The sequence below is a fragment of the Abramis brama genome, assembly GCF_963993115.1.
Source record: "Abramis brama genome assembly, chromosome: 12".
Lineage (NCBI taxonomy): Eukaryota > Metazoa > Chordata > Actinopteri > Cypriniformes > Leuciscidae > Abramis > Abramis brama.
Genome location: NC_139974.1, coordinates 42,175,843 through 42,187,779, shown reverse-complemented (window position 1 = coordinate 42,187,779; position 11,937 = coordinate 42,175,843). Strand labels below are relative to the sequence as shown.

The 11,937-nt window shown below is 43.4% G+C and overlaps 1 protein-coding gene across 1 annotated transcript; it reads right to left on the bottom strand.

Annotated features, from left to right (window-relative positions):
• Positions 1 to 4,889: 4,889 nt before the first annotated feature.
• ube2m (ubiquitin conjugating enzyme E2 M) lies at positions 4,890 to 11,937 on the bottom strand. The gene is made up of 6 exons (XM_084131110.1): positions 11,474 to 11,937; positions 10,186 to 10,280; positions 9,895 to 9,933; positions 7,510 to 7,613; positions 6,953 to 7,016; positions 4,890 to 5,822 (listed from the first exon to the last, which is right to left on the bottom strand). The coding sequence occupies exons 1-6, from the start codon at positions 11,586 to 11,588 to the stop codon at positions 5,682 to 5,684; spliced, it is 558 nt and encodes a 185-aa protein (XP_083987236.1). The 5' UTR covers positions 11,589 to 11,937; the 3' UTR covers positions 4,890 to 5,681.

Genomic DNA, 11,937 nt, shown 5'->3' with positions numbered 1-11,937 from the left:
ACTACTCTAACACTCTACTGTAGCACACTACTGTAACGCTCTACTGTAACACACTACTCTAACACTCTACTGTAGCACACTACTGTAACACTCTACTGTAGCACACTACTGTAACGCTCTACTGTAACACTACTCTAACACTGTAACTCACTACTGTAGCACTCTACTGTTACACACTACTGTAACACACTACTGTAGCACTCTACTGTAACACACTACTCTAACACTCTACTGTAGCACAGTACTCTAACACACTACTCTAACACTCTACTGTAGCACACTACTGTAACACACTACTGTAACACTCTACTGTAGCACACTATTTTAACACACTACTGTAACACTACTCAAACACACTACTGTAACTCACTACTCAAACACACTACTGTAACACTACTGTAACACACTACTCTAACACTCTACTGTAACTCACTACTGTAACTCACTACTGTAACTCACTACTCTAACACTCTACTGTAAGTCACTACTCAAACACACTACTGTAACACTACTGTAACTCACTACTGTAACACACTACTCTAACACTCTACTGTAACTCACTACTGTAACACACTACTCTAACACTCTACTGTAGCACACTATTTTAACACACTACTGTAACACTACTCAAACACACTAATGTAACTCACTACTCAAACACACTACTGTAACACTACTCTAACACACTACTGTAACACTACTGTAACTCACTACTGTAACACACTACTCTAACACTCTACTGTAACACACTACTGTAGCACACTACTATAACACACTACTGTAGCACACTACTGTAACGCTCTACTGTAACACACTACTGTAACACTCTACTGCAACACTCTACTGTAACGCTCTACTGTAACACTCTACTGTAGCACACTACTGTAACACTACTGTAACGCTCTACTGTAACACTCTACTGTAACACTACTCTAACGTTCTACTGTAACACACTACTCTAACGCTCTACTGTAACACAATACTGCAACACACTACTGTAATGCTCTACTGTAACACAATACTGTAACACTACTCTAACGCTCTACTGTAACACACTACTCTAACGCTCTACTGTAACACAATACTGCAACACACTACTGTAACACTCTACTGTAACGCTCTACTGTAGCACTCTACTGTAACACACTACTGTAACACTCTACTGTAACACTACTCTAACGCTCTACTGTAACACACTACTCTAACGCTCTACTGTAACACAATACTGCAACACACTACTGTAATGCTCTACTGTAACACAATACTGTAACACTACTCTAACGCTCTACTGTAACACACTACTCTAACGCTCTACTGTAACACAATACTGCAACACACTACTGTAACACTCTACTGTAACACATTACTGTAACAGAGCTTTAGAGCTTTCCTGGAGCTCAAACAGTACAGCGTTGGGTTCGGTTATGGGTTCTATTCCCAGGGAAATGCAATGTAAGTCGCTTTGGATAAAAGCGTCTGCCAAATGTAAATGTAAGGTCTTAACTTATTCTAACTTGAGCGCTCATGTGTGAGGCAGTGCAGAATATACAAGCGTCAAATACGTCCATCAACGCAACAGAGAAAACAATGGACAAGTAGCAGTGAAACGCAAAACCATAATCTGTGTGAAGCTTCCACGTTCTCAAGACTTCAGGAGAACATGTGTGTGATTCAGGACACACACTCGAGCTCCCGGGATCATGTTGCTCCCAGTTTCTGACTCGGACATAAACTAATTCAGCGCTTTGACTCCGTCTGGAATCGGATTAGTCAAAATCACAAATGAATCATTCAATGCGATCTGTGAAAAGGTTTATTTATAAGAATGAGCACAAAATAATAATTCTTCATGAATTGACATCTGTCAGGTCTTGTGGCAGGTCATGATTTGTGCTGATGTGTGTATGAACAGTAAAAGGTTATAAATTATGAAGAAAAGTAATTATTTCTCATAAACAACAACTACAGGGAAAGACACATTTAATGCATCCTCATTTAGTTCTTACTGGAACCCAATATAGTGTTTTCCATGTTATTTCTATTAAACAACACTGACACCTTTAAGTACTGTATATGGTGATATTAAGGAATAAACATTTCATTAATCATTTCATTCAAAATCAATGCATCAACAATTTTTTTTTTTAAATGTTAGGCTGTTTGTACATTGGCCTGCACAGATATGACAATGAATCTGTTGATTAGAGAACAGAAGGAAACTGGAGGGAAAGAGCATCTGAATGTTGTCAGTGACGGTTCTCTAGAGCCGAGCGTTTCTCCATGTTCTCCAGCGGGTCGTTACTGTAACCGGTCCTTCATCGCCAGTGTTCTCCAGCGGGTCGTTACTGTAACCGGCCCTTCATCGCCAGTGTTCTCCAGCGGGTCGTTACTGTAACCGGTCCTTCATCGCCAGTGTTCTCCAGCGGGTCGTTACTGTAACCGGTCCTTCATCGCCAGTGTTCTCCAGCGGGTCGTTACTGTAACCGGTCCTTCATCGCCAGTGTTCTCCAGCGGGTCGTTACTGTAACCGGCCCTTCATCGCCAGTGTTCTCCAGCGGGTCGTTACTGTAACCGGTCCTTCATCGCCAGTGTTCTCCAGCGGGTCGTTACTGTAACCGGCCCTTCATCGCCAGTGTTCTCCTTCATCGCCAGTGTTCTCCAGCGGGTCGTTACTGTAACCGGCCCTTCATCGCCAGTGTTCTCCTTCATCGCCAGTGTTCTCCAGCGGGTCGTTACTGTAACCGGCCCTTCATCGCCAGTGTTCTCCAGCGGGTCGTTACTGTAACCGGTCCTTCATCGCCAGTGTTCTCCAGCGGGTCGTTACTGTAACCGGTCCTTCATCGCCAGTGTTCTCCAGCGGGTCGTTACTGTAACCGGCCCTTCATCGCCAGTGTTCTCCAGCGGGTCGTTACTGTAACCGGTCCTTCATCGCCAGTGTTCTCCAGCGGGTCGTTACTGTAACCGGCCCTTCATCGCCAGTGTTCTCCTTCATCGCCAGTGTTCTCCAGCGGGTCGTTACTGTAACCGGCCCTTCATCGCCAGTGTTCTCCTTCATCGCCAGTGTTCTCCAGCGGGTCGTTACTGTAACCGGCCCTTCATCGCCAGTGTTCTCCAGCGGGTCGTTACTGTAACCGGTCCTTCATCGCCAGTGTTCTCCAGCGGGTCGTTACTGTAACCGGTCCTTCATCGCCAGTGTTCTCCAGCGGGTCGTTACTGTAACCGGCCCTTCATCGCCAGTGTTCTCCAGCGGGTCGTTACTGTAACCGGCCCTTCATCGCCAGTGTTCTCCTTCATCGCCAGTGTTCTCCAGCGGGTCGTTACTGTAACCGGTCCTTCATCGCCAGTGTTCTCCAGCGGGTCGTTACTGTAACCGGTCCTTCATCGCCAGTGTTCTCCAGCGGGTCGTTACTGTAACCGGTCCTTCATCGCCAGTGTCCTCCAGCGGGTCGTTACTGTAACCGGTCCTTCATCGCCAGTGTTCTCCAGCGGGTCGTTACTGTAACCGGTCCTTCATCGCCAGTGTTCTCCAGCGGGTCGTTACTGTAACCGGCCCTTCATCGCCAGTGTTCTCCTTCATCGCCAGTGTTCTCCAGCGGGTCGTTACTGTAACCGGTCCTTCATCGCCAGTGTTCTCCAGCGGGTCGTTACTGTAACCGGTCCTTCATCGCCAGTGTTCTCCAGCGGGTCGTTACTGTAACCGGTCCTTCATCGCCAGTGTTCTCCAGCGGGTCGTTACTGTAACCGGTCCTTCATCGCCAGTGTTCTCCAGCGGGTCGTTACTGTAACCGGTCCTTCATCGTCAGTGTTCTCCAGCGGGTCGTTACTGTAACCGGTCCTTCATCGCCAGTGTTCTCCAGCGGGTCGTTACTGTAACCGGTCCTTCATCGCCAGTGTTCTCCAGCGGGTCGTTACTGTAACCGGTCCTTCATCGCCAGTGTTCTCCAGCGGGTCGTTACTGTAACCGGTCCTTCATCGCCAGTGTTCTCCAGCGGGTCGTTACTGTAACCGGTCCTTCATCGTCAGTGTTCTCCAGCGGGTCGTTACTGTAACCGGTCCTTCATCGCCAGTGTTCTCCAGCGGGTCGTTACTGTAACCGGTCCTTCATCGCCAGTGTTCTCCAGCGGGTCGTTACTGTAACCGGTCCTTCATCGTCAGTGTTCTCCAGCGGGTCGTTACTGTAACCGGTCCTTCATCGCCAGTGTTCTCCAGCGGGTCGTTACTGTAACCGGTCCTTCATCGCCAGTGTTCTCCAGCGGGTCGTTACTGTAACCGGTCCTTCATCGCCAGTGTTCTCCAGCGGGTCGTTACTGTAACCGGTCCTTCATCGCCAGTGTTCTCCAGCGGGTCGTTACTGTAACCGGTCCTTCATCGCCAGTGTTCTCCAGCGGGTCGTTACTGTAACCGGCTCTTCCTCTCTCCTGCTTCTCAAACGCTTCAACCTTCTAATATCACCGAAACATGTCATCCTGAGTTTCTCAGATTTATAAAACACAATGACAGAAGACAATCAGAACTCTTCGAGGACAAATGGAAGTTTCCAGAAAAAGACCCAGATATTGAAGACTTTGTTCACAGTGCAGAGGAAATACGCTTTTCCTTAAATCTGATTTATTTAAAATGGCAGCTAATAGTGGCCTGATTTTTCCTGTGAGGACCTGTGGCTTTCGCTCGCACATTCACACTGGATATCGAAGTAATGTGCAAAACTGTTAGAAAGAAATGTGATTTTTACAGCTTTTAATTAATGATGACACAAACAAACAGAGCGTTTGGATTATCACATGAACATATGTATGATTTTCTCCTATGTTAAAGTTAATAATCAACATGATAATCCATGTTCTGACGATGCAACTGTCTGTCCTGATGCAGAGGCACTTTGGTCCAGGTCAGATAAAACATTTTATTGTCGTCGTTGTTGTTTTTTAAAGACAATCTGCTGTTGTAGTTTACACTAATCTTAAAATGTAGGCATTCAAATCAATATTTTATTTAACATAATTCATATTGCAGTCATCGTGAACAACTGGGATTTCAATATACACAACAGAATTGTAACATTTTACGGAACCATTCCTAAACCTACGTCATACCCTTCCCTCCTCAAGAAAATCCAATCCCACCCATTCCCAACCAGGAAAACTATAGCAAAACATCTTAAGGTCTCCCAAGCTCACAACAGCCCAATTTGCAGACGGATCCTGTGGATCTCGTGTTAACCAGTCTCCAGGCTCAACGGGTTATCAATTTGTCAATACTATCAGAATTGGTCAAATGCGATGCTATACACGTCTTTTTTTTTTTTCAAACATAAAAATTAGTGACTACTAAACACAGTTGAATATGTGCGACGCGAGGCGGGATCCCCGTCGCTGACGCCCAGAGGAAATCAGTCCTCAAGCCTTCATAATGGAATACAAGAGAAGTGAAATGACGTCTCGCTCTCGGTTCATGTCTGTGAGTGGGAGGATAAGTTAGCATGTGAATCTCAGCAAAAATAAACAGTGGGTACCAGCATAGTGGCAAAATACGACTGAATTCTCTGAGCAACAATCACTGACCAGCCTTTCCCAGCCTATTCCTTAATAACCCCCCCGCGCTCCGGTCAGTGTGTCGGTCAGTGCATCTCAGCGCATGTAAACGATAAATGCATTCTCGGACGTGAGGGCCGGCGCGCGGGACTATTTCAGACAGCGCTCGAAGTACGTAGCGCCCACGTATCCGCCGCGCAGCGAGCGCTGGACGTTCTGCTCGAAGAGCCGTCGGTTCGTCTGAAGGACTTCGGCCGCTTCTTTATTCAGCGGGTCTTCGGGATTCGGCTCCTGGAAGCGGAAACACACGGGAACGATTAGCACAGGGCTTGCTCACAAACGGCACAAATGAACGGCATGCAAGTTGGATTTTCATGTCTGTAAATGACACACTATTCACCAATTAAAGGATAAGCTCACTTCAGAATTAAAATTTCCAGATAATTTACTCATAGTGGATATAGTGTCTTCAATGGGGTCCAACGGGTTGAAGGTCCAAATGTGAGTTTCAGTGCAGCTTCAAAGTCTCGACACGATACCAGCCGAGGAATAAGAGTCCTCTATCTAGACAAACCAGCGGACATTTTATAACAAAAATAAACATTTATATACTTTTAACCACAAATGCTGGTCTTGCACTAGCTGTGATGCGACACACATTACGTAATCAGGTTGAAAGGTCAAGCGTGACGTAGGCGGAAGAACAGACCCAGTGTTTATAAAGCCAACGTGCAAAGACTGAGTCAAACGCCATTTACAAAAAATAAATAAATAAACGATAAACCAACGATATCGGATGATTTTGAAGTTGGAGGAGAAAATTTGTTTTTCGCCCTTCCCTACATTTTCCGCTTACGTTAGTTTACCACCTATACTTTCCAACGAGATTACTTAATGCATGAAGTTGTGGATGTGCAAGACAAGCATTAGTGGTTAAAAGTATAAAATGTTTATTTCTTTATAAAATGGCCAATGGTTTGTCTAGATAAGACTCTTATTCCTCGGCTAGATCGTGTCGAGACACATTTGGACCTTCGACCCGTTGAAGACACTATATGGGGAAAAATCCTGGAATGTTTTCCTCAAAAACCTTCATTTCTTTTCGACCGAAGAAAGAAAGACATGAATATCTTACGTAAATTATCAGCAAATTTAAATTATGTGAACTACTCCTTTAAACTAAGAAAACATCAGAAGAAATAGATTTTATCTACGGTGAATGGACTGCATTTAAACTAGGGCAAGCGATAGATATCGTACCAGTGAAAAAACACAATGATCTGAGGTTAAAGAACAATTAAACGAATCGGCGTGAACCTCACACGTCATGAAGTTTGGTTTCGAGGTTCGTGTCACCAAATTAACACTAATCAACATGACGTGCAGTGATTCGACATTCAGGAAATGTAAGCGGAACTTACGAGGAACAGATACTGTAGTCCGTATATGATGGAGTTAATCGTCAAGACCGGCTTCCAGTCTTCTCTGAAACATAAAGAGTCAAAGTGCTTTCTCAGTTACGCTCTCCTAATTCATCATGACTGTTTCCACACATTTCCACCCGTTAAACACTGCTCAATCCCAGGAACATTTAAAACACACACACAACTGAATGGTAGAAAGGGTTTTGGAAATCATGAAAAAAAAAAAAAAAAAAGACATGTTTGAGACAAATTATTAACCGGAATCACTTCAAAATTCACAAAACTGTCATTATTTACTCAAACCCGTAAAAATGTACATCACAAAAGCAGACATTAAAATATTAGAAATAAAAGCCTTCTAGATCAAGCAACAGGAACATTTGTCAAAATCTCTCTGATTGTGTCATGCAGAATAAAGTACGATTTTACAGTATTTAATGAATATTTCTTATATTTTAACAGCCAGTGCTAAAGATCTAACACTGTTTGTGCTTCTGTACAGTTCTGCTTTTATATCTATGATGATGAACGTGAGGAAAAGGTGCACACAATACCTCAAAATATTTAGACAGACGTTTCCTTCGAGGTCGATGTTGGGGTGATAAACCATCGTTTCACATTTGACTTTTGGAGGGTCATGAGGGTAACCCTGTCCTACCTGAAAGAGAAGAGCATCTGACCTTTAGACACGCTTTAATCATCATTTAACAAGCTTTTAGAATTGCTGTTAGAAGGTAATTTGCAAGGACTAGTACCAGTTAGTTTCCGGTACGAGTATCTTCCTTTCAAGCAAAAATAAAGCCATAAAAACATGGAAGTGACTAAACATGTCAGCTCATCGTAAATACATTTGTAAATGGCAAATTAAGAAATAAAGAAAGGGACAAAGCAAACTGTAAAGGATTAAGTAGATAAAAAAGACAGCAAAAGAAAGTTTACACCGTGAGTAGGGCTGGGGCGATCACGACACTCGTGCCGATACCACACGTACGGCGATTTTTTTAAAGAATTGCGGTTCTACAAGTATTGCGATTCGATATTGCAATATATTGCAATTTTTTTAACACTAGACCATCGGAAAAGTTAAATCACACACTTATACAGACTGTACATGATGTATAAGATGAGTCATATTTACAAAAACAAATTATCATATCTCTGACTTATTTCTGAAGCATCATACAGGACTACATTCTCTCCAATAAATTATTCAATAAATACATTTTTTAACAGTCAATTTTAAACAATGTAATCGATAAATGCGTTATTTTAAAGGAGCTGTATGTAAGAAATGTATTTCAATTAGTCATAAAATGGCCCTGATAAGTCACTAGACATTAAGAAATCATGTTCATTTCTAATACTTATATCACTGACAACAGTAGTCCGGCCAGGATATTGTCATTTAAAAAGTGAAGTTGCAGCCCTCAACTGATGTTGATGATGTCATGTTGTGTTTTGGCCTGAAGCGCCACCCTCCACCTATCTACCAATCACGAAGTCAGTAGCGTTTCAGCATCCGGGTTGCCAGCTCAGCTCTAGTTACCACCATAGATATCATATATAAACGCTAGATGTCTCGTGCGCGCTGCTGGCCAATGGAGGTCGACGTCCGCACGTGGCGGCCATCTTGCCACAGGCAGCTCGCTCACTCGTTTAATGGTGCATGTACTTTTAAATAACCATAACTTGCTCAATTTTCTACCGATTTTCAAACGGTTTGGTTTGTTATAAACGTCAGAGATGTAGTTATGACACTGCATACATATGAATAATTATAACATACATGTTCAAGCATTCAGAATTATAGCCACGTTAATAACGTTTGTAAGAAACCAAACCGTTTGTAAATCCGTCAAGATTTCAGCGAGATAAGAGGATTTGTGTGCGTGCTGATCATTCACCTTACATTAAGCCTGCCTGTGACAAGATGGCCGAACGGTGATGCCGGAAGTGACCGCGCCATAACACATCTAGCGTTTATATATGATATCTATGGTTACCACAGCTGCAGCTACAAACGTTCGTGCTGGATCCTGCAGCCTATCTGGCAACCTCGAGTCAGGGGGGAGGGGGAGGGGATACACCGCTCTACAGTAATTTGAAAGAGATTGCAGTACCAGTTTTGGCCACAATCTTACATACGGCTCCTTTAAGCACCGAGTTTCTATCAAAAGCTGATTTTGATCGCTATCGTAGACATCAGTGTTCATATTTGAACTTTAAACTTTTATCCAAGTACTTCTATGATAAATTTAACTATTGCATCACAGAAATAATGATCCTATGAGGTTGAAAAGACTGTGAAGCGGATTCATGACGACTCTCTCCGGGTCAGCGCCAACACAGATCTGAATGTTGCGATATGATTTTGTCAGAGTTTGACAGACGAACTGAAGGATCGTGTGTGTTTGAATGGAGATCAGAGTGTTTTAAAGATGAGTCGAGCAGCTCTGCTGTCTGATCCCTCTCTCAGGCACGAGCACTTACTGAAACTAGGCTGCTCGTTCATAACTTTGCTCATGTTTAACTGTGTTCTCCAGAAAGATCTGCTGTTCTAGAGCCTCATCTTCATCATGATCTCTCTTCACCCTCATCCATTCAGTTTAGATTTACCGTATTAAAACACCGCAGGAACTTTCATTACTGAGACGTTTATCCTCCTTTATATCCAACAAACATGTTAAACATGAAAGTTGCTGCGCTCTGTGGATTTGAAGTTCTTTAATGAAATATCATTTTTTGCATTTTAAGAACTGAAAATGAACATTCCAGTTCTCAAGAATTATATTACATTGTAGAACTACTGGTCTGTAAATGCTTATCTAAAGCTATAAGGTTTTCATCTATATAATCTACTAGAGCAAACACCACCGTCTGATCTGTAGAGGTTTGTTATTTACTGAAGTGATCACGGATTTACTCAAGCTGCTGTTTACCTTAAAACTGAAGACAAATTTCCCACCTTTATAGAAACCCTGTAAAAAAGCAGAGAACATGATAAATGTTTATTAAAATGATCAGGACAGAAAAGCTGTCTTGATGAATGAATATTTCCCTGTTGGAAAGGGTTACTAACACAGGTTTCATGCTCCGTTAATTAAATCACAGTTCATCATTTGTGCTGCTAACGAACTTCACACACTGACAAACTTTACGCTTCATTTGAATCTCTTAAATAACATGCATGAACCGCGCTTTCCATCAGAGAGGCGTAAACGAAGGCAAACCTCGTCTGGCGAGATGATGAGTTTGAAGTTGAGCAGATCGTCCTGGTCGGGGAAAACGATCTCGCACGTCTTCGGGAGGTTCAGCTCATTGATGTCTGACACAGAAAGAGAACAGCATGAGCTTTACTTTCTCACACACACACACACACACACACACACACACACACATAACATCACACAGCTAATGAGAGGTTCGAGCCTGAAGTGTTTCTTCCTCTTCTTTAAATGTGATCATGCTCGAGACGTGACGCGTGTCTTCAGCTCCACACTAATGAAAGCGCTTCTCCAACTCGCGCTCTTCTACAGTCCAGAACGGGTCTAGCTCAATAACCCTCTGCCGTTTCACACCATCACGTATTAACGTTTCATGCACATAAACATTGATCACACACACACACACACACACACACACACACAGAGCTGATCAAATATGGTAAACAGGAGCTCAAACACACTTACACCAGTGAGGTTTGTTTTCCAGCTTTCGATTAACATATTTCATGTAAATTATTCTGTTCCATCATATAAAGCGATTGTGTTTCTTCAGAAAACTTGTATTAAACCGCTACAATAGTATGGATTACTTTCACAATGTCTTTATGAACTTTTTGAAGTTTTGTTGGCATTAGCTTTCAATGGAGGGACAGAAATCTCTTAGGTTTCATTAAAAATATCTTCATTTGTGTTTTGAAGATGAGCGAAATGGTGAGTAAATGAAGGCAACTTAAATGTTTGGTAGTTTTAGTCGTTTCTGAGCCTAGAGAGCATCTCTTTCTTCTGTTTCTGGGTCTAACCTGAATGTGTCCAGCTTCATCATAATGAAGAACGAGTGTAAAAGCATCTGATCTTCAGAAGTCGCTTCTAACATCTCTCTGACGGTAAACACAGCATTCACTGTCAAGCAAAGGGTAATAATACGAGACAGACGAGAACTGAGTTTGTAGGCCTCAATATTATGACTGAGATGGAAACTTATTAGTTTTCTCTCTTAGAAAACGAGTATTTCTCTCGGGAAACATGGCTTTAGACACGAGCTTCATTACTACGACCAGTCTGAAGTTTTAAAACATCGAGTCTGTTGTAATAAAACTGAGTAAACAGTGCGCTACATGTTAGCGCCATGGCTAATGCTAGCTTCGCTCTCCTCTCGACTTGACATCGTTACCAGAACAAGTGTGTGAAAACACAGGCTTCAAACCTCGACTGAGCTGCACTGTGTGTGTGAGTGTGTGTGTGTGTGTGTGTGATGGATCCAGGTTAGCCCTGGTTCTGGTGTTGTGGACCGTACCCTTCTGTATCCGGAGCTGGGCCGCGCTCGCCTTCTTCCCGCCGGCCCCGGCTCGCGGTCCCCCCGCGGACTCCTCGTCCTTCTTCTGCTGCTTCAGCGAGAAAAGCTTGATCATCTTCAGTTCTGCGATAAAACACACCGATATCGCGACGCTGCCGTGCGCGTGTGTGTGTGTGTGTGTGACGGCGACAGAGAGTGTGCGACGCGTTCCACAGCAGCTGTAGAGGGAGCCGGTGTGTGTGTGTGTGTGTGAGTGAGTGTGAGAGAGAGTGTGTGTGTGAGTGAGTGATAGAGTGACTGAGAGAGAGTGAGTGTGCGTGTGTGTGTGTGTGTGAGAGTGAGTGAGTGAGTGACTGAGAGAGAGAGAGAGAGTGTGTGTGTGTGTGTGTGTGCGTGTGAGAGAGAGTGAGTGAGTGAGTGAGAGTGTGTGTGTGTGTGTGTGAGTGAGTGAGTGAGTGAGTGAG

Bases quoted from the DNA above. Each gene is read 5' to 3' on its own strand.
- ube2m (XM_084131110.1), bottom strand. From the start codon at position 11,588: ATGATCAAGCTTTTCTCGCTGAAGCAGCAGAAGAAGGACGAGGAGTCC. The intron at 7,017-7,509 runs GTATTGTGTGCA...TTTATGTTTCAG, and splicing joins GTCTGTCTAAATATTTTGAG to AGAAGACTGGAAGCCGGTCT. The intron at 5,823-6,952 runs GTAAGTTCCGCT...TTCCGCTTCCAG, and splicing joins GACTACAGTATCTGTTCCTC to GAGCCGAATCCCGAAGACCC.